The following is a 23696-nucleotide window of genomic DNA, read 5'->3' as shown; positions in this document are numbered from 1 at the left end:
AAAATTTCCCAGGTTTCTAGAATTCCTCCAGGATAGGGAGATAGGGAGATAGGGAGATAGGCAGATAGGGAGAAGTCTGTCAAAGAAGAAATGCAATTTGCAGGTTCCCATTCCCTGTGTGACAAAGAAAGTTCCCAAAAGGAAGGATGTTTGGAAGTGAGAGACAGCAAATGAAACACACACACACACACACACACACACACACACACACATGCAGAGAGACCATCCACGTGGTGTGCTTTTGCTTAGGAACACAAAGAGATTAATTCCATGAAAAATGAACCACTCAAATTGCTTAAAATATGTAGAAATATATTAGGGATTATGTATTTTGCTAATTTTTTAATGGTTAATGTTTGTGATCCCCAGTGATAAAAAATCATGAGGATTTTCTGTCATTAAACTGTGACACGTGCTATACCACTTTTGTTGCCAGTGACTAAAACTTAATACATAGGAAAGTTCATTTGGAATTGGGTTTCTTTTTTGAAGTAAGTTTTTGGTCTTCTTTCTTGGGTTAAGTTGAAACACCCGGCTCTTCTTTCTTCAATGAAGTATGAGCACTGTGGCTTTGATTCTCTAATGAAGTTGGTGCAAGTGGATCATTCTGCTCTTTTTTTCTTATCCTTTTCTTCATTTCTTAGGAAAAGTAAAAGTAACAAACATGATAGAATCAAAAAAGGAATTAGCCCAAGTAGCATTATGCAAAACTTCTTTTGTATCTTTGCATTCTTCTTGGTGGGGGGCGGGCCACTGCCACTACTACCTCCAAAGCCTTCTACCCCATCCTTAGGAGGGTTCCACTCATGGTCGCAATGGCAGTGATGTCTATTGTTGCAGACCCCATTCATATTGCAGGTCTTAGGTGTGTAAGTTCTTGGCATATACGACATGTGGACGTACTTCCTTTGAATGCAGATATGCTCTTTACCACACTCTGTACATTCTATCATGGCACCCATATGAGGTATTGTTATCCCTGCATGGTAGTCTGTACCCCAGCAGGTGACACCATCAGGGTGGGTCCAATGTACACTAGAATGATCACTCAGAAGAGAAATTTCTGTCACATTCTCACACTGAATACTCCCACACAGGATATCTGATATGTTACACTGTACATATGTAGAACCTTTTGTACCACAGTTACTGAAAACGTCACCTGTGGGAGGCTGGGCCCCGGTGCCAGGCTGAGACCGGGTTGAGCAACGGCTCCCTGTTGATTCAGCCAACCCGGTGGTTCCCCCTTCCATTCCCCCACTTTCAAGTGCATACGAAAGCCTTGTCAAGGCCGAGAAAGTTAATTCCCTTCTCCTTCATAAGAGCCTACAAGGCAGTTACAAAATATCCCTGTTCCGTAGACTGTTTCTGTCCCATAGTTTTACTCCCGTCGTCTGTGCTGCTGGCACAGTTCTCCTACCTGAATTAGACGCTGCACGGTCCACTTTCGCTTTCCTCCTTGTTGTCTCAGGTCCCTGTTCGAGCGCCACTTGTTGCAACCGGCGCAACAAACACCGAGACCAGGGTCCTGAGGGTAGGGGAATGTAAGAAAAAGAGAGAGAAGAGAAGACAGTTTGGGAACAGGAGGGTCCCCTGGGCTGATGGCCCAAGTGACGGCTTTATTGTTGTTGTACACAATCTTTTATATCAAGACTCTTATGGGTCAGGTCATTCTAAGAATAAACAGGTTTCACATAATCGCTGCCAACCAAAACATTTAGTTCTGTGTTCCTTGTGAATTTTCTAAACGGGTCACAGCAAGACCTTGTTGATAAGATTGCTAGCAAAACACAGTTCCCATGTTTGTTTCTATTTGACCCGGAGTAGAAAGGGGGGTAACATTACTGCCAACACCCACAGACCACAGGCTTCAGGAATTAACTTTCTTGGCCTTGACAAGGCTTTCGTATGCCCTTGAAAGTGGGGGAATGGGAGGGGGAACCACCGGATTGGCTGAGTCAACAGGGAGCCGTTGCTTGACCCGGTCTCAGCCTGGCACCGGGGCCCGGCCTCCCACAGTCACCTTGGATGTTCATTATCTTACAGCCTCTTTGCCAAAATTTTCTCTACACTGTTCATCATAGATACTGCACCTCTGCAGTAACCACCACCTGTGCATTCGGCTCCATCTTGCATCTACACACCTTCTGGACACTGATTAGTTTTCCCATCTCTCCACTCGGGAAGGTCACATTCATTTGCCCGTTCTCTACACACGTCACCTGATGGCATGATCATGTAATCTGTGCAACAAAGCCCAAGAGCCCAAGTAGCCCCAGGACTCAGAGTACAGTTTGACTGACAGCATGGATCTTTTGTACACAGATTTAAGGAGCCACAGTCACAGTCTTCTCCATCTTCAACCACACTGTTCCCACAATATGTATACTGGAAGACTGTGTCTGCATTTGGTGGCCTGTGCATTCTGTTCTGGTCATGTTGTTCCAATAGGCAGCATAACTGCAGTTGCTGAATTTAGTTGTCGTCACTGTCCTTGAAAACATTATGCACCCTTGATTCCCACATTTACAAGTTTTATCATCATGCAGCATACCCAGAGAACGGTCTATCTCAAGCGACAGTATAAATGCAGAATCATACAACTTTTCTTGTATGAAACCAATGACTCCACAATTAAAGTGCATATTATATATTGTTCCCACATCGGTCAAGCCCAGATCAACACCATAAGCTTTCTTTATAAAATAAGTGCAAGATCATGAGGCAAGCGGGTCCTAAAGTCACCGTTCTTCCATTTGCAAAATACTCCTAGGAGAGCTTTAATGCTATTAATCAGAAGGAGTTTTTGTCCAGCCCATATCTCAACTCCTATGAAAATCACATCAATATCCAGTGATTTAAAAAATTGATTTACATAACTGATAGCAAGGCACATTGTCTTTGGCACATTTGAGGTATTACTTTCCTCAGAAACATATTGATTGTGGTCTATCATGATGGTCAGTTCAGGAAACCACTTGTGGGCCTACCAATCTTTATACCCACTCTGCATCAAAGTGGAACTGTCACTCTCTAGAAACTTCCATTGTTGTGCTATTTCTTCATTTGTTAATGCACATCTCATGAGTGGGGATGTGTTTCCTCACTGTTATACATCAGATGTTCAAATGTGGTAGAAAGTCTTTTGGGCTTGATTTCATGAGCAATGTTATTTGTAACACTCCTTGAAAGCCCCAAAAACAGGTACTGAGGGTAACCAAGGATTCTGGGTCCCCTTCCACATAACTGTGATGGTAGCAGTCCTTTGAGACAAAAGGCTGATCCTCAAGGAAAGCACCCTGGTCTGTGTAGGTAAGCACTGAGAGGTTTTGAGACAGAAAAAAATTTCTTGACCTTCATGTGGAGAATGTGATGTTGGCCTCCAAAATGCAGGCTGTAGGAGAACCAGCCAGATGCTTCATGCCAGGGCCATGGTTCAAGGGAATCATCACTTTTGGAAGACCATGGTGCCCGACCAGGAACTGTCTAGAAAGGAACTGACACACGCACAGGCAGAGCATAGGAAAAGTGGTCCTCACATGCACCAGGACCTCACCCACAGACATTATGGAGCCAACATACTTAGCCACTGATGACAGCAAAAGAGGGCAGTTCAGGAAGCATCACTGTTCTGTTTCTTCTCTCTGAGCTGGATGTGGTGCTGACTTTGAATCTGTCCTCTTGCTAAATTAAACCATTAGGGCAGCAACACTAACAGAGAAAAAATAAGATGAAAGAGACAATCATGGGGGGTTATGAGGTGGAAGAGGAAGAGAACAGTATGAGGTTGAAATGGGTTAGTTTGGCTCAAGACATGACTCAGTATACTGCATTTCATTTTCCCTTAAATAATGGTAAGGCAGAGTGAGATTGGGTGCACAAAACAATGGTGATTGGTCAGAGGCTGACACTTCCGGAACTTAGATGAAGGACACATATGGATCCATTATACTGTTTTCTAAATATATGAATATGTATGAACACTTTCACAATAAATCTGTAAAACAAGGATCTTAACAGAAAGGTGAACATCTATCGTGTTTTGATGAAGAATTCTTGGTATATGCATCTGGGCTAGGTATAAATACCAATACATAGGTCTTCCTTTCTTTTTCTCAATGAATTAGTTTGTGGCATTACTCAGGAGAGATATAAAAATTACTCACATACATTATTATTTTTTCTCATTGTCTATAATATAAGCTTCCATTTGGCAAATTATTAATTATCCTAGCTCCTTCTTGTATTCTTCTTTTCGTCTAAACCTGTGAAGCTGCAAGAATCAAGCCATCAACTGTTTTCACAAATATTGGTAACTACTTTAAGGGTACCTTCATTCTATAATCAGTATATAATGGTGGTATTGGAAGGGGGAGTTTATTGAGTTGGTGATGGAAGTTACTCAAATGTGTTTATCTTTGATTCTTCTTTTAAGAACAAAAATTTGAAAACCTCTAACCATGTAAAATGGAAGGAAATCAAACTAGCTGGAAGAGTAACACCTGGAGATTGGCATATACTGAAAGCAAAATAAAGTTCCTTCAGAAATCAAAAGGAAATCAATAATCCTAAATGGAGAGAGGACAACTTTGGGGCAAGTCATATTGTCTTCCATTGGCAAGGCATCAAAGCTTGCATTTATAAGATTGCAGGGTAACCAGTTCCTGAGTTAGGCAGTAAAATGTATTTATTTCATAAATAAAAAAAACACATACATATTTTGTGTGAAATAAAGAAACAAAAAAATCATCTCAATAACACAAATGTATTATCACATATTTGTGAAAATGAAATCTGGTATTAGCATAATGCCTGGCTGGCAATAATGACGTGTTCCTTTCTTCTTTAAATAAAGTGTTTATAAAAACACATGATGCGCAGACATGGTGCTATATATTTGGGAGACATAAGTGAGCGCATGTGTCATGAACATTTAATAGTATGGAGCTCAAATTTAGACAGAGTGGATAGGGCCATTTGTAAAATTGAATTCAATATTTTACATATACAATTTTTATTTTTATTTATCTAGGGATATACAGTCTTCATCAGACCATCAGACCATTAAAGTGATATTGCTTGAAATAAAAACCCCTGGTATAGTTGAAAAAAACACATGGTAGTGAAGTTGACTATAAGAGATCTAAAACAGATTAATCAAATCCATTTCCCTTTGTTGATAATATAAAAAGGAAAGATGCCTAATTTAGGACCTATAATCTCTTAGATCCTATACCCATTTATGCTTACATTTTTTATTTTAATTTTGATTTTGTGTTCTTTGACCTTTTTTCCTCTGGAATTATTTTCCTGTCATTTATGGAATCTGCCTTTCATAAAAAGCAACAACAATCACTTCTCTATCAAACTTCTCCATGGACAGCTCCTTATTCGTGGTTAATTCTATTACACTAAACCTACCAGTAGACAGCAGAAGAGCATGCAAAGACCCACAGAGAAGGTTTCCATACTTGAGTACCCGTACAACATACAGACCAGACATCTGGTTGCAATTCACTTGGATTATCAAATCTACTTCCAACCACTCAGCTGGTAGCTAGCCATCGCTTTAAAACATAGTTAGTCTTTTTTGTTTTGTTTTCCTATTCATATGCCAAATCCCAAATTAGTCCTACAGAAGTTTCAAAGCTTTGGATGTCCCATGTGCTAATACCCACAAATAATTTTACTCACATTCTGGATTTTGTGAACATGTGGACAATTGATACAGCACCTGGCTTATTCTATCTTTAAAACTCATTTTCAACAATTGATCTATGGCTAAATATTGCATCTTACTATCACCTATACATTATTATCAAACCCTAACCACCTCCTAACCCTAACCCTAACCCTTATGACCACCTTCCACTGTCTTAACCTTACACATTAACTAGTTAACTACTAGTTAATAAGTTAACCACTTATTATGATTCAAAACTTACTTCTCAAATTTCTGGGCAAAAATAACTTTTCTTTCCATTTTTTCCCATTTGTTAATTCCCTTTATTCTCTCTCTTACCCCAACAGCCTGGCTCTAGATTCCATCAATTCAACCACGGTGGGCTCAACCCAAACTAGGTTAATTCTTTTTCCCTCTTTCTACATTCCTAGAACAACCTGCCCAAACTATAGGAAAATAAATCAGACTATCTCTAGAAGAATGACTATGTGAAAGGTAAAAACTACAAACTGGATAAGATAGCCTGATATTTCAGCCCAAAGGATAAAGTCAGGAACAAATATTTATTTCAACCCCTTTATGATTCTAACAATTTGAACTTTGTTGTCCACTTTCTGATTTTCTTTTTAATTTCTTTATTAAGACACAAGACCCTCAGCTGACAACCTATTGTTTTTGTTTTTACAAGTAGTTATCATTAAATTTCAATAATGGTGTCACAAAACCAGACACTTAGATCAATGGAACAGAATGGAGAACTCAGAAATGAGCTCACAAATGTATTACTACCTAATCTTTGACAAAGCAGGAAAGACTATCCAATGGAATGAAGACAGTCTCTTCAGCAAGTGGTGCTGGGAAACCTGGACAGCAACATGCAGAAGAATGAACCTGGGCCACTTTCTTACACCATACACAAAAATAAACTCAAAATGGATGAAAGACCTCAATGTAAAACAGGAAGCCATCAAAATCCTCGAGGAGAAAGCAGGCAAAAACCTCTTTGATCTTGCCCGCAGCAACTTCTTACTCAACACGTCTCCAGAGGCAAGGGAAACAAAAGCAAAAATGAACTACTGGGACCTCATCAAAAAAAAAAGCTTCTGCACAGTGAAGGAAACCATCAGCAAAAATAAAAGGAAACCAACAAATGGGAGAAGATATTTGCAAATGACATATCAGATAAAGGGTTAGTATCCAAAATCTATAAAGAACTTATCAAACTCAACACCCAAAAAACAAACCATCCAGTGAAGAAATGGGCAAAAGACATGAATAGACACTTCTCCAAAGAAGACATCCAGATGGCCAACTGACACATGAAAAAATGCTCAACATCATTCATCATCAGGGAAATACAAATCAAAACCACAATGAGATACCATCTCACACCTGTCAGAATGGCTAGCATTAACAACTCAGGCAACAACAGATGTTGGCGAGGATGCGGAGAAAGAGGATCACTTTTGCACTGCTGGTGGGAATGAAAACTAGTGCAGCCACTCTGGAAAAAAGTATGGAGGTTCCTCAAAAAACTAAAAATAGAACTACCCTACGATCCAGCAATTGCACTACTAGGTATTTATCCAAGGGATACAGGTATGCTGTTCCGAAGGAACACATGCATCCGAATGTTTATAACAGCACTATCAACAATAGGTAAAGTATAGAAAGAGCCCAAATGTCCATCGATGAATAAATGGATAAAGAAGATGTGGTATATATATACAATGAAGTATTACTCAGCAATCAAAAGAATGAAATCTTGCCATTTGCAACTACCTGGATGGAACTAGAGGGTATTACGCTACGTGAAATTAGTCAGTCAGGGAAGGACAAACATCATATGACTTCACTCATATGATGACTTTAAGACACAGAACAGATGAAAATAAGGTAAGGGAAGCAAAAATAATATAAAAACAGGGAGAGGGGACAGCACATAAGAAACTCTTAAATATGGAGAACAAACAGAGAGTTACTGGAGGGGTTGTGGAAGAGGGGATGGGCTAAATGGGTAAGGAGCATTAAGGAACCTACTCCTGAAATCATTGTTGCACTATATTCTAACTAATTTGGATGTAAATTAAAAAAAATAAAATTAAAATAGAACCATAAAAAATTTCAATAATGGTATTTTAAGTTGTAAAACTAAGAGTTTTTTATTTGTGCACATTTAGTAATGACCTGATATTTTTGTCTGTCTTGCTTATTGCAGATAATTGGTGAGAAATGTCTCAGGCTGAACATTAACCTCATCATTGGAGTGACCTAAATTCTTAGAGTGCTTGGTCACTTTTCTAGGACTAAAGGGTAGGGGTATTTCACAAGATGCCAAGAGCCCACAAGAATACATAAGATGCTTAAATTAAATCTTTGAGGACAACATGTATAAATTGTAAGTAAAATCTTAATATACTGATTTCTTCTCCATATACTTCTTGATATACATTTGGTAATTATTATGGAGTATTGACTCTGGTTGAAAATAATTATTTGTAAATAATATAGTGTTAAGGGTTAACTTAATCAATTTAAATCAACCAGAACTTTTTCCTAAGATTTCAGCTTGTAAACAGGTAATAGGAATAGGCTCTCACTTGAGTAAACTAGACCAGAATGATACAGAGTACAGGTCAGATCCTCCTCAAGATAAAAAAAAAATTGACAAAGAATCATGTTGTATTTGTATGTATGTACATGTACACAAAAATCTAGTGCTTCTCTCCTTTATAACTAAATTCTCAAGTGACTTACCAACCGTACAATTAATTTAGGACTTCCCTGGTCTTTTCACACAGTGCTGTCATAGCACTCTGATCTCTATGAACAGATTTTTATTTGAAACCCCCTCCCTTTCGTCTTTTATTTGATTGTGTTCTGGATTTAACTGCTTAGCAACAAGACTTTCCCAGTTCTAAAGCCTGGAGGTCAGCAGGTGTCTCTCAATTGCATGGGGGCCCCCAAATGTGGGGCAATGATCAGGTGGAAGTCAGTGGTGCTAGAGGTGAAAGAATTCACCTGATGCAGAACAAAGGATATAGATTTTTATTGAATACACCACAAGGAAGTGGCGGGCAGGACAACAGAGGAGAGGCCGTCTACAATGAGGCAGTGGGAGGAAAGGGGGCTGTTTTTAAACGGGGAAGATGGGGAGGTATGGCATGTGTGGAATCTTCTCTTTTTTGGTAACTGTGCTTAGTACTAAGTAGCCCTTTGGTTAATTAGGGCCTATGGATATTTGGGGGTGGTTCACCTGATAGGCCTGTATGTATTCAGCCTAGTGGTCACCATGGGCCCTTTCCACATTCCGTCACTAAGTCTTGTTTGCCTAAAAGTGGCCTCCTCAAGGGGGGCTTGACTGGGATAGAACCCAGAAGGCACCGTGTTACCCCTTGAGAGAATGCAAGCAAACAACCTAGGAACAGACGTCATGGAAATAATGATTTGAAGAATGACTACACCACACAGTACAGAGATTATTTGCTCATCTTGGAGAGCATCCCTGGTATGCAGTGTTCATAGAGACTCCTCTCCAGGAACAGAGGAACTGGTCCCAGTCATTTCCTTCCCCCACCCCTCAGCATAAATATGGAGCCACTGGCAGGAGGCAGTGCCGTGCTGACACTGGCTGCCTAACTTGCATACACCAAGCCTAACCCTGCTGTGCTTTGATGGGACTGCCCTGATCCCTCAAGCTTTCCTCAACCCCAGTGCAGCAGACTCCTCTCTTGGAAGATCAGCACAAAAGCCTATCCGCACCATATCTTCCAACCAGAGGGTTCTGCAGGGCCTCAGTTTTGGTGGAATTGGTGTCAGGTATCATTTCACAAGCAGACCAGAGCACACCTAGTTATAACTCGCCACATTCAGATCAGCGTGCAAACACTGCCCACTGCAGGCAAGGAAAGTCTCTGTAGATGACTGGTGTGAAGGAAAAAAGCAGTCAAAATACAACAGCACAGTGCATACAGCACACACCACAGACACTCCCTGAAGAGCCAGGCCCTGGGTCCTACATGACCTCTTCTTCAGAAGACCATTACCTTCAGGAGCAGGAGAATAACTGGCTTTTCTGACACAGAGAAGAAGGCAGAGACTTAGACAAAATGCCAAGACAGAGGAAGTTATCCCAAATTAAAGAACAAGATAAGGCCGCAGCAGAAATCTAAGCAAAACAGATAGAAGTAACATACCTGATGGAGAATTTAAAGCAACAACCATAAGAATACCCACTGGGATTGAGAAAAGAATAGAAGACATCAGTGAGACCCTTACAACAGGGATAAAAGAGTTAAAACATAATCAATCAGAGATGGAAATATAATAAACGAGATTTGGAAACAGGCTTGATGCAATGAAGAGCAGGCTAGAAAAAGTAGAGGAATGAATTAGTGACCTAGAAGATAAAATAATGGATGATAATAAAACTGGACAAAAGAGAGAAAGAATTATGCAACTTCAGAATAGATTTAGGGAACTCAGTGACTCCATCAAATGTAGTAACATTTGTATTACAGGAGTCCCAGAAGAAAAGAGGGAAAAGGGGGCAGAAAATTTATCTTAGGAAATAATAGATGAAAACTGCCCTAATCTGGGGAAGGAAACAGACATCCAGATCCTGGAGGCATAGAGAACTCCCATCAAAATTAACAAAAGCAGACCAATACCAGACATATAGTAATTAAATTGGCAAAATATAGTGATAAAGAAAAAAAAATCTTAAAAGCAGCAAGACAAAAGAAGTCCTTGACTTACGAGGGAAAACCCATAAGGCTAGCTGGAGATTTGTCAATAGAAACTTGGCAAGCTAGAAGGGAATAGCATAAATTCAAAATGCTGAATGGGAAAAGTCTGTAGCCAAGAATACTCTGTCCAGCAAGGCTATTAATCAGAAGAAAAGAAGATATAAAGGGTTCCCCAGACAACAAAAACTGAAGGAGTTTGTAACCACGAAACAAGTCTTGCAAGAAATATTGAAGGGGACTCTTTGAGTGGGGAAAAAAAGGGCCCAAAGAAACAGACTGGAAAGGACAGAGAACATCACCAGAAACACCAGCTTTACAGATAACAAAATGGCACTAAATTCTTCTTTGAATAATCACTCTGCATGTAGACTAAATGCTCTAATCAAAAGACATAGGGTGTCAGAATGGATTAAAACAAAACAAAACAAAACCCATCTCTATGCTGCCTGCGAGAGACTCATTGTATACCTAAAGACATCTGCAAATTGAAAGTGAGGGGGTGAAGAAACATTTATCACACAAAGGAATGTCAAAAGGAAGTCTGAGTAGCAATACTTATATTGGACAAACTAGACTTTTTTGTTCGTGTATTGTTTTTTTCCTACTTTGGTATGAGAGTAGTACTGGCCAAAATCATGGAATGATTTTGAATGTGTTCCCTCTATTCTATTATTTGTAATATTTTGATAAAGATTACATTAGTTATTGTTTTTAATGTTTGGTAGAATTCACCAGTGAAAGCATATATGGTCTTGGTTTCTCTGTGCTGGGAGATTTTTGATTCCTAACTCAACTCCCATTCTTGTCATTGATCTAAGAAGTTGTCCTACTTCTTGGGTTCAAGATTCATTATTTGATCATGGTAACTTGTGTGTTTTTAGGAATTACTTGTTTTTCCCCCCTAAGTTATCTAACTTGATAGTATATAATTTTTAATAGTAATCTATTATCACACTATGTATTTCTGTAGTTACTCATTGTATTCTCTTTCCTTCCTAATTTTGGTTTTTGAGACTTCTCTCTTTTTTTCTCTTGGTTAATGTAGTTAAAGAACTGCCAAATTTGTTTATTGATTGATTGATTGGAATCTTTGTTATTTCTTTCTCTTACTAAATTTCAGCTAAGTTTCTTCTTTTTTCTAGTTCCTTGTGGTGTAATGTTGTTTATTTCAACATTTTTTTCTTTACAAACATTTATAGCATAAATTTCATTCTAACATCTGCTTCACTCTGTCACATAGGTTTTGGAATATTGTGTTTTCTTTTTCTTTTGCTTTGATACATATTTTGATTTGCCATTTGATTTCTTAGCTGGCCCATTGCTTGTGTAGTAGTGTGTTGCTTAGTATTTACATATCAAATATTTAATATTTACATTGTAGATTTTCCAGCTTTGTTTTACTGTTGATCTTTAGTTTCGTACCACTGTGGCTTGATAATAGAGTTGATATGATTTCAGTCTTCTTAAATTTGTAATATTTGTTATGTCTCTTTTTATGTGATTTAACCAGGGGATTCTTCTGCGTATACTTGAATACACTGTGTATACGTGTATTCTATTTTTCTTGGATGGAATGTTTTACAAGTTAAGGGGATTAAGAGTACACTTATCATGATGAGCACTGAACAATTATGTGTCAAACTGTTGAATCACTATACTCTACAACTAATATAATACTGTATGTTAACTATACTGGAATTAAAATTAAAAACTTAATAAAAATCTTCCAAACTCACTCTACAAGGCCAGGATTACTCCAATACCAGAGCCAGGTAAGGATACTACAACAAAAGAAAGCCATAGACTAATATCTCTGATGAATATAGATGCAAAATTTTTCAACAAAATGTTAGTAAACCAATGCAAGAACACATTAAAAGGATAATATGGTGTGGTCAAATGGGTTATCCCAGGGATGCAAGGATGGTTCAATATACACAAATAAATAAATGTAATATACCACATTAATAGAATGAAAGATAAAAATCAAATAATATACAAAAAAGGCATTTGGCAAAATACTACGACTTTTTATGATAAAATTCCTTAACTGATTGGTTATAGAAAAAACATACCTTCACATAAGGTGAAGGTGTTATACAGCAACCCTGTAGGTATTATATCTACAGGTGTTATACAGCAACACTGTGGCTAACATTTTTCTCAATGGGAAAAAATTGAAAACTTTTCTGCTAAGATCAGGAATAAGGTAAGAATACCCACTCTCAGGGTGCCTGGGTGGCTCAGTCAGTTAAGCATAAACTTTTGATCTCAGCTCAGGTTTTGATCTCAGAGTTCAAGCACCACACTGGCCTCTGTGCTGGGCATGAAACCTACTTAAAACAAAACAAAACAAACAAACAAACAAACAAACACCAAGAAGGCCCACTCTCACTGCCTTTTTTCAATATGTTACTACAAATTCTAACTAGAGAAATTAGGCAAGACAAAAAATAAATAAATAAAAGGCATTCAAATCATAAAGAAAAAAGTAAAATTGTCATTATTTGCAGATGATATGATATTATATATAGAAAATCTCAAAGACTCAACCAAATAATTGTTGATCTAATCAATGAATTTAGTGAAGTTGCAGAATATAAATCAACTTATAGAATCTAGTTGTATTTCTACACACTGTATAGTAACAGTAAAATATTTGTAAAATATCTATAAAAGAAATAAATAAAACTATCTCATCTACCCCAATATCAAAAACAATAAAATACCTAGGAATAACCTTAACCAAGGAAGTAAAAGATCTGTACAATAAAAACTACAAGACTGTTGAGAAAAATCAAAGAGCATACAAGCAAATGAAACTGTGTGTACGTGTCAAAAGAATTAATTTTGTTAAAATGTTCATACTATTTAAAGCCATCTAGAGATTAAATGTAATCCCTATAAAAACGCCAGTGACATTTTCCAGAGAAATAAAAAAATCCTAAAATTTATATGGAACCACAAAAGACCTAAAATAGCCAAAACAATGTTGAAAAAGAACAAAGGCAGAGGCATCACACTCCTTGATTTCAAACTATGTTACAAAGCTATAGTAAAACAGTATAGTACTGTCATAAATATAACACATAGACCAAAGGAACTGAGTAGAGAGCACAGAATTAAAACCCCAGGTACAAAGTGAAAAAATTTTTGAAAACAAAACCAAGAACAAGCAATTGGAAAAAGGTAGTCTCTTTAACAAATGGTGCCAGGAAAACTGAATGAACATACAGAAAAATAAAAGTGGACCTTATCTTACACTTAGAAAAGTTAACTCGAAGTAAAGAGTTAAACACAGACCTGATACCATAAAACTCCAGAAGAAAATAGGGAAGAATTTCCTTACAATTAGTCTTAGCAATGAATTTTTGGATATGATACCAAAAGCACAAACAACAAAACCAAAAATCAACAAGTGGGATTATATCAGACTTAATAGCATCTACACAGGCAAAGGTGAAAAGACAACCTGCAAAATAGGAAAATATTTTCAAGCCATATTTCAAATAAGGTGTTAATATCCGAAATATATAAGAATGCATACAATCTAAAAAGCAAAACAACAACAACAAAAAACCCAATCTGATTAAAAAGTTGAGCAGAGAAACTAAAGAAGCATTTTTCCAAAGAAAGCATCAAAGGTACATAAACACATGCTCAACATCACTTATTAAGGGCATGCAAGTCAAAATCACAATGAGATATCACCTCACACTCTTTAGAATGGTTATTATCAAGAAGGTAAGAGATAAAGTGTTGGTGAGAATATGGAAAAAATAAAACCCTGTACAATGTTGGTAAAATGTAAATTAGTTCAGTCACTATGGAAGACAATATAGAGTTTCCCAAGAAAATTGAAAATATATCTACCATATCATTAGCAATTCCATACCTGGGTATACACCCAGAGGAAATGAAAACAGGATATTGAAGAGATTGAAGAGATATGTGCATGCCCAAGTTTATTGCAGCATTATTCACAATAGCCAAGATATGGAAACAACCTAAGTTTCTGTCAACAGGTGAATATCTATCTATCTATCGATCTATCTATCTAATCCTCTATCATCTATCTGTCTATGTATAATCTATCCAACTCCATATCTGTATCTATATAATATTATTTAGCCATAAGAAAAAAGGAAATTCTTTCATTTGTGGCAACATGGATGGAGCTTGAGGACATTATGGTAAGTGAGATAAGTCGGACAAAAACAAATACCGTATGATACCATTTATATGTGAAATCTTAAAAAGCCAAATATAAAAGCAGATAGTTAATATGTTGGTTACCAGGGCCAGGGGGCTAAAGGAATAGGGGAGATGTATTTTAAGGATACACACTTGTAACTAGTAGTAAATAAGAATGAGAGATCTAAAGGACAGTAAAGTGAATACAGACAACCATATTGTATTACAATCATTAGAAACTATATCTTAATTATTCCAACCACAAAACCCAAATGATAATTATATGAGGTCATAGAGGTACTAACAGTCGCTATAATATAATCATATTATATAAATATATCAAATCAACATGTACACAGTAAATTTCCACAATGTTATCTATCAAATATATTTTAATTTAAAAATGAAGGAAGAGGAATTCAGGGTTCACGAAAGGGGATTAGATCTTCGAAGTTACCCAGCAATAAATGTAAAGACTATGATGATGACTGATGACTCTCTGAGGAAATTGAAACCTCTGCCTTAACCGACTAAGCCAACCCAACCAAACTCATTTTTTCTAACTCTACTGATAGATATTGTTTTGGGAGTACCTAAGATAAAATTTATATTTGCAGGATCTATTATTATTATTATTATTATTATTATTATTATTATTATTAAAGTTTGATGAGCTAACTGATAAACACATTATTTTGGAGACAAAAATAATGAGTAATTATTTATGTAGTTAAAGTAAAAAAGTTTTAAGATAGTAAAATGAATTAGCGTATAATATTAAATTGACCATTTTCAATTTAATCTATTTGTGTCTGTAATTTTTATTTATTTATTTACTTTATTTTTTTAGTGTTTAAAACTTACATCCAAATTAGCATATAGTGCAACAATGATTTCAAGAGTAGATTCCTAGTGCCCCTTACCATTTAGCCCATCCCCCCTCCCACAACCCCTCCTGTAAACCTCAGTTTGTTCTCCATATATATGAGTCTCTTCTGTTTTCTCCCCCCTCCCTGTTTTTATATTATTTTTGTTTCCCTCCCCTTATGTAAATCTGTTTTGTCTCTTAAAGTCCTCATATGAGTGAAGTCATAGGATTTTTGTCTTTCTCTGACTAATTTTGCTTAACATAATACCTTGTAGTTCCATCCACGTAGTTGCAAATGGCAAGATTTCATTCTTTTTGATTGCCAGGTAATACTCCATTGTATATATATACATAGCTATAGCTATAGCTATAGATATAGCTATAGCTATAGCTATAGATATAGATATACACACCATACCTTCTTTATCCATTCATCCATCAATGGACATTTGGGCTCTTTCCATACTTTGGCTATTGTTGACATTGCTGCTATAAACATGGGGGTACATGTATCCTTTCAAAACAGCATACCCATATCCCTTGGATAAATGCCTAGTAGTGCAATTGCTGGGTCGTAGGGTAGTGCTATTTGTAATTTTTTGAGGAACCTCCATACTGTTTTCCAGAGTGGCTACACCAGCTTGCATTCCCACCAACAATGCAAAGGAGATCCTCTTTCACTGCATCCTTGCCAACATCTGTTGTTGCCTGAGATGTTAATGTTAGCCATTCTGACAGGTGTCAGGTGGTACCTCTTTGTGGTTTTGATTTGTATTTCCCTGATGATGAGTGATGTGGAGCATTTTCTCATGTGTCGGTTGGCCATCTGGATATCTTCTTTGGAGAAGTGTCTATTCATGTCTTTTGCCCATTTCTTCACTGGATAATATGGTTTTTGGGTGTTGAGTTTGATAAGTTCTTTATAGATTTTGGATACTAACCCTTTATCTGACATGTCATTTGCAAATATCTTCTCCCATTAGTTGGTTTCCTTTTAGTTTCACTGATTGTTTCCTTCACTGTGCAGAAGCTTTTTTTTTTTTGGTGAGGTCCCAGTAGTTCATTTTTGCTTTTGTTTCCCTTGCCTTTGGAGACGTGTTGAGTAAGAAGTTGTTGCAGCCAAGATCCAACAGGCTTTTGCCTGCTTTCTCCTCAAGGATTTTGATGGCTTCCTATCTTACGTTGAGGTCTTTCATTCATTTTGAGTTTATTTTTGTGTATGGTATAAGAAAGTGGTCCAGGTTCATTCTTCTGCATGTCACCGTCCAGGTTTCCCAGCACCACTTGCTGAAGAGACTGCCTTTATTCCATTGGATATTCTTTCCTGCTTTGCAAAGATTAGTTGACCATACGTTTGTGGGTCCATTTCTGGGTTCTCTATTCTTTTCCACTGATCTGAGTGTCTGTTCTTGTGCCAGTACCATACTGTCTTGATGGTTACAGCTTTGTAGTATAGCTTGAAGTCCAGGATTGTGATGCCTCCTGCTTTGGTTTTCTTTTTCAAGATTTCCTTGGCTATTCGGGATCTTTTCTGGTTCCATACAAATTTTATAATTATTTGTTCTAGCTCTGTGAAGAATGCTGGTGTTACTTTGATAGGGATTTCACTGAGTATGCAGATTGCTTTGGGTAGTATTGACATTTTAACAATATTTGTTCTTCCTATCCAGGACCATGGAATCTTTTTCCAATTTTTTGTGTCTTCTTCAATTTCTTTCATAAGCTTTCTATAGTTTTCAGTGTATAGATTTTTCACCTCTTTGGTTATATTTATTCCTAGGTATTTTATGGTGTCCTGTGCAACTGTAAATGGGATCAATTCCTTAATTTCTCTTTCTGTCACTTCATTGTTGGTGTATAGGAATGCAGCTGATTTCTGTGTATTGATTTTATATCCTGCAACTTTGCTGAATTCATGAATTAGTTCTAGCAGTTTTTTGGTGGAATCCTTTGGGTTTTCCATATAGAGTATCATGTCACCTGCAAAAAGTGAAAGTTTGAGCTCCTCCTGGCCGATTTGGATGCCTTTTATTTCTTTGTGTTGTTTGATTGCAGAGGCTAAGACTTCCAATACTATGTTGAATAACAGTGGCGAGAGTGGACATCCCTGTCTTGATCTTGCCCTTATGGGGAGAGCTCTCAGTTTTTCCCCACTGAGGATGATATTAACATTGGGTCTTTCATACATGGCTTTTATGATCTCGAGGTATGCTCCTTCTATCCCTACCTTCTTGAGGGTTTTTATCAAGAAAGGATGCTGTATTTTGTCAAATGCTTTCTCTGCATCTATTGGGAAGATCATATGGTTCTTGTCCTTTTTTTTATTGATGTGACGAATCACATTAATTGTTTTGCGGATATTGAACCAGCCCTGCATCCCAGGTATAAATCCCACTTGGTCGTAGTGAATAAGTTTTTTAATGTATTGTTGGATCTGGTTGGCTAATATCTTGTTGAGGATTTTTGCATCCATGTTCACCAGGGAAATTGTCTATAGTTTTCCTTTTTAGTGGGGTCTCTGTCTGGTTTTGGAATCAAGATAATGCTGGATTCATAGAAAGAGTTTGGAAGCTTTCCTTCCATTTCTATTTTTTGGAACAGTTTCAAGAGAATAGGTGTTAACTCTTCCTTAAATGTTTGGTATAATTCCCCTGTAAAGCCACCTGGCCCTGGGCTCTTATTTTTTTGGGAGATTTTTGATTACTAATTCAATTTCCTTACTGGTTATGGGCCTGTTCAAATTTTCTATTTCTTGCTGTTTCAGTTTTGGTAGTGTATATGTTTCTAGGAATTTGTCCATTTCTTCCAGATTGCCCATTTTATTGGCCTATAATTGCTCATAATATTCTCTTATTATTGTTTTTATTTCTGTTGTGTTGGTTGTGATCTCTCCTCTTTCATTCTTCATTTTGTTTATTTGGGTCATTTCCTTTTTTTTTTTTAATCACACTGGCTAGTGTTTTATCAATTTTGTTAATTCTTTCAAAGAACCAGCTTCTGGTTTCATTGATCTGTTCTGTTTTTTTGGTTTTGATAGCATTAATTTCTGCTCTAATCTTTATTATTTCCTGTCTTCTGCTGGTTTGGAGTTTTATTTGTTGTTCTTTTTCCAGCTCCTTATGGCGTAAGATGAAGTTGTGTATCTGAGATCTTTCTTCCTTCTTTAGGAAGGCCTAGATTGTTATATACTTTCCTCTTATGACCGCCTTTGCTGCTTCCCAGAGGTTTTGGGTTGTGGTGTTATCATTTTCATTGTCTTCCATATACTGTTTAATTTCCACTTTATCTGCTTGGTTAGCCCTTTCATTCTTTAGTGGGATGTTCTTCAGTCTTCAAATTTTTGTTACCTTTCCAGATTTTTTCTTGTGGTTGATTTTGAGTTTCATAGCATTGTGGTCTGAAAATATACAGGGTATGATCTCTATCTTTTTGTACTTACTTAGGGCTGATTTGTGTACCAGTATATGGTCTATTCTGGAGAACGTTCCATGTGAACTGGAGAAGAATATATATTCTGCTGCTTTAGGATGAAATGTTCTGAATATATCTGTTAAGTCCATCTGGTCCAGTGTGTCATTCAAAGCCATTGTTTCCTTGTTGATTTTTTTATTAGATGATCTGTCCATTGCTGTGAATGGGGCGTTGAAGTCTCCTACTAGTATGGTATTACTATCAATGAGTTTTTTTATGTTTGTGATTAATTGATTTGTATGTTTGGGTGTTTCCACATTTGGCGCATAAATGTTTACAATTGTTAGGTCTTCTTGGTGGATAGACCCCTTAATTATGATATAATGCCCTTCTGCATCTCTTGATACAGTCTTTATTTTAAAGTCTAGATTGTGTGATATAAGTATGGCTATTTCAGCTTTCTTTTCTTGACCATTAGCATGGTAGATGGTTATCCATCCCCTTATTTTCAATCTGAACGTGTCTTTAGGTCTAAAGTGGGTCTCTTGTAAACAGCATATATATGGATCTTGTTTTCTTATCCATTCTGTTACCCTATGTCTTTTGAGTGGAGCATTGAGTCCATTGACGTTTAGAGTGAGTACTGAAAGATATTTATGCCAGTATGATAATTGTAGAGTTGGAGTTTCTGGTGGTGTTCTCTGGTCCTTTTGAATCTTTGTTGCTTTTGGTGTATATATATATATATATATATATACACGTATATATACATATGGTATATGTATCTATATGTATATATACATATGGTATATGTATATATATATGGCATATATATATATACACATATATATAATTTTTTTTCTTTTTTTCTTTTCTCAGAGAGTCCCCCTTAAAGTTTCTTGCAGGGCTGGTTTAGTGGCCACAAACTCCTTTAATTTTTGTTTGTCTGGGAAGCTTTTTGTCTCTCCTTCTATTTTGAATGACAGCCTTGCTGGATAAAGAATTTTTGGCTGCATATTTTTCTGATTCAGCACACTGAATATATCCTGCCACTCCTTTCTGACCTGCCAAGTTTCTGTGGATAGGTCTGCTGCAAACCTGATCTGTCTTCCCTTGTAGGTTAGGGACTTTTTTTTTTCCTTTGCTGCTTTCATGATTCTCTCCTTACCTGAGTATTTTGTGAATTTGACTATGATATGCCATGTTGATGGTTGGTTTTTGTTGAATCTAATGGGGGTCCTCTGTGCTTCCTGGATTTTGATGTCTGTGTCTTTCCCCAGGTTAGGAAAGTTTTCCTCTATGATTTGCTCACATAACCCTTCTACCCCTATTTCTCTCTCTTCCTCTTCTGGGACGGTTCTGATGTTGTTCCTTTTTAATAAGTCACTGATTTCTCTAATTCTTAAATCATGCTCTTTTGCCTTAATCTCCCTCTTTTTTTCTGCTTCATTATTCTCTATAAGTTTGTTCTCTATATCACTGATTCTCTGTTCTGACTCATCCATCCTTGCCGCCACTGCATCTGTCCGTGATTGCAGCTCAGTTATAACATTTTTAATTTCATTCTGGCTATTTTTTACTTCCTTTATCCCGCAGAAAGGGATTCTAATCTATTTTCAACTACAGCTAGTATTCTTATTATCGTGATTCTAAATTCTGGTTCAGACATCTTGCTTGTATCTGTGCTGGTTAAATCCCTGGCTGTCATTTCTTCGTGCTCTTTCTTTTGGGGTGAATTCCTTCGTTTTGTCATCTTGAAGGGAGGAAAGGAATTAATGAGGTAGAATAATTGAAATTAAAAAATTAAAATTAAAAAAATATTAAAATTAAAAATTAAACACACACACACACACACACACACAAATCGAATATATGATGCTAGATCCTAGGTGTGTTTTGGTCTGGGTGTTGAAAGTGGTTTGAGAAATTAGAGGAAAGGGGGGGGGGGGAAGAAAAAAAAGGAAATCATTTGAGAATTTGAAAACATGAATTCACTAAAGTAGACTAAAATGAGATGGGGGTAAAATATAATTTGAAAAAATATACACAAAAGTAAAGAATATAGTAGAAAAAAATTAAAGAATAATATTTTTAATAAAAATTAAAAATAAATATGATTTTTTTCTTTTTATGTATGTTAAGAAAAAAGAAAAGAAATGAAAAAGAGAAAAAAGATCTAAAAAAAGAAAGAAAAAAAAGAAATAGTTTGAAAATTTGAAAAAGTGAATACACTGTAGTAGACTAAAATAAAGTGATGTCAGTAAAAAAGAATTTGAAAAATTTACATAAAAGCAAAAAATATGGTAATAAAAATTAAATAAAAATATATTTTTTTTAACATTTATTTACTTTTGAGACAGAGAGAGACAGAGGATGAACGGGGGAGGGTCAGAGAGAGATTGGGAGACACAGAATCTGAAACAGGCTCCAGGCTCTGAGCTGTCAGCACAGAGCCTGACGCGGGGCTCGAACTCACGAGCCGTGAGATCATGACCTGAGCCAAAGTCGGATGCTTAACCAACTGAGCCACCCAGGCACCCCAAAGAAAAATATTTTTAATAGAAATTGAGAGTAAAATGAAGTTTTTCTCTCTCTGCCTTCAAGGAAAAGAAAAGAAACGAAAAAGAAAAAAAGAAAAAGAAACAAAAAAATAAAAAGGAAATTGATAATTTGAAAAGGTGAATACACTGAAGTAGACTAAAATAAAATGATGAAGTAAGATAGAATTTGAAAAAAAATACCAAAAGTAAATAATATAGTAATAAAAATTAAAGAAAAATATTTTTAATAAAAATTGAAAATAAAAATTAATTTTTTTGTCTTCATTCAAGAAAAAGAAAAGACATGTAAAAGAGAAAAAGAAAAAAAAAAGAAAAAAGAAAGAAAATTGAATAGATGGACCTGCTAACAGATTGAAATAGGACTGAAATTACTTCGTTTTCCCCTAGAAGTCAGTCTATGTAGCGCCTTATAGTCCATAAACTAAGCCAGCAGTGAGACGTGTTCTTGAAGAGCGAAGTTGGCCCAGTTGGGCGGGGCTCAGTGTAACAGCTCCACTCTCCACTAGATGGCGCTGCTAGCCTACTGGGGTGGATTGTTGCGGGGCTCGTAGGTGCGTATGCGCATGCGCGGAGCGGAGACAATGGCTCGACCCAACTACCCATTGTGTTCTCCTAAATCAGCAATCGTGCACCTGTCCTCCGTCTTTAGCTCTTGTCCACTCCCTGCTTTTTCACTCTCCGTGACCAGTCCCCAGGCAGTACCTCTCTCCCAAGTTTTGTCTCAGATGTGGCCGTTTTCCCCGGCCCCTTACTTCTGAAGGACTGCACTTCGACCCGTTCCGCCCCTCTGCGGGAGGGTCTCACCGAGCAATGGCCGAATGAGCAATGGCTGAATGTCGGTTGCACCCAGGAACGCTTGCTGGACCCTGCTGCTGCCAGTGCCCCAAGACTGCGGCCAGGTGCCAGCCTGTCCCAGAAAAAGTTCGAGAGAGAGTGTAGCAACAGCTTTTCAGGGATTATGGAAAATCACAATACACATCTGGTACCAGGCTTCACCCTTTAACGACCTTGTTCCAGCACCAGCGAATGTGGCCGTTTTCTGGGGTCTGCTGGGACCAGGTGGCTTCAACAGTCTCCACCACATGTCCTTCCAGCAGTGGAACCGCTTTTCTCCGTGTGGCCTGAGGACCTCCCGGACCCCACTCTCTTCCTGGGGATTCGCCCTTCCCACCAGAGCACCACCAGGTATCGAGCTGCGGAGTTGCAGCCTTTGCACTCCCCTTGTTTACAGTCTTAACGGAATTTAAAACTTCTTTCTCCTTTCTCCCTTTTTAGTTTAGTCCCTGCAGCTGTTTCCAATTTTTCACTCTCTCTCCAGCTGCTTTTGGGGAGGGGTGCTTTTCTTGTATTCTCCCCACCCCTCCCCCCCCCAGTCTCTGTCCTCTCTCTGCCCACAAAAGTGGTTCCCTACTCTCAGCAGCTTCTCGCTCCCCAAATTCTCCTCTCCGCACCATGTACCTGCTGAATTCTGTGGTTCAGGTTGTGCAGATTGTTGTGTTAATCCTCCAATCAGTTTTCTAGATGTATAGGATGGTTTAGTGTTGGTCTGGCTGTATTTCATGGACTCGAGACACACAAAAAATTTTCATGCTGTTCCACCATCTTGGCTCCTCCCTGTATCTGTAATTTTTTAATGTTTATTTTTATTCTTGAATAAAAGATAAAATAAAAAAAGGGAGCATGAGAAGGGGAGGGGGAGAGAAAGAAGACACAGAATCTAAATAGTTTCCAGGCTCTGAGCTGTCAGCACAGAGCAGGAAGTGGGGTTTGAACCCATGAATCGCAAGATCATGACCTGAGCTGACGTCAGACATCCAACCGACTGAGCCACCCAGGCACCCCACAATCTATTTGTATCTAAAGGCTGATTTGGAAGCTTCCCTACTTGGTCTAGCAGACGATGGATACCAGTCATTAGTTATTACTTTGTTACTGACATACTAAAGAGTCATGGGACTGCTTGTTTTAGATTCCATCAGGTTTTAAAATTTCATATACCAGCAAAAGTTCATGGAATTTGAAAATTTATGTAACATTTTTATTGTGCCAAATAAGGCCCTTAAAAAACACTTTAAGATAAACAATCACCCTCCTTTCAAAGAAGAAAGATAATTTTAACTCTAAAACAATTTGCAGACATGCTGTCAGAATCAGGGAAGTTCTCCAAGCGGAATAAATCGAGCACTATAAAAAATAGCAGGAACATAAATTTAATATGTAAATTGACTAGG

General features: G+C 37.3%; 1 protein-coding gene across 1 annotated transcript; it reads right to left on the bottom strand.

Moving 5' to 3' along the window:
• Positions 1-668: 668 nt before the first annotated feature.
• Positions 669-1320, bottom strand: LOC144615991 (disintegrin and metalloproteinase domain-containing protein 25-like; the record flags this gene model as incomplete). The annotated part of the gene is made up of 2 exons (XM_078445087.1): positions 1276-1320; positions 669-1190 (listed from the first exon to the last, which is right to left on the bottom strand). Coding segments are annotated over exons 1-2 (567 nt in total), but the record flags the coding sequence as incomplete, so codon positions are not given.
• Between the last annotated feature and the right edge of the window lie 22376 nt (positions 1321-23696).

Source organism: Panthera onca, chromosome B1 (assembly GCF_046562875.1).
Source record: "Panthera onca isolate mPanOnc1 chromosome B1, mPanOnc1 haplotype 2, whole genome shotgun sequence".
Classification (NCBI taxonomy): domain Eukaryota; kingdom Metazoa; phylum Chordata; class Mammalia; order Carnivora; family Felidae; genus Panthera; species Panthera onca.
This window is presented reverse-complemented; position numbering and strand designations above follow the sequence as displayed.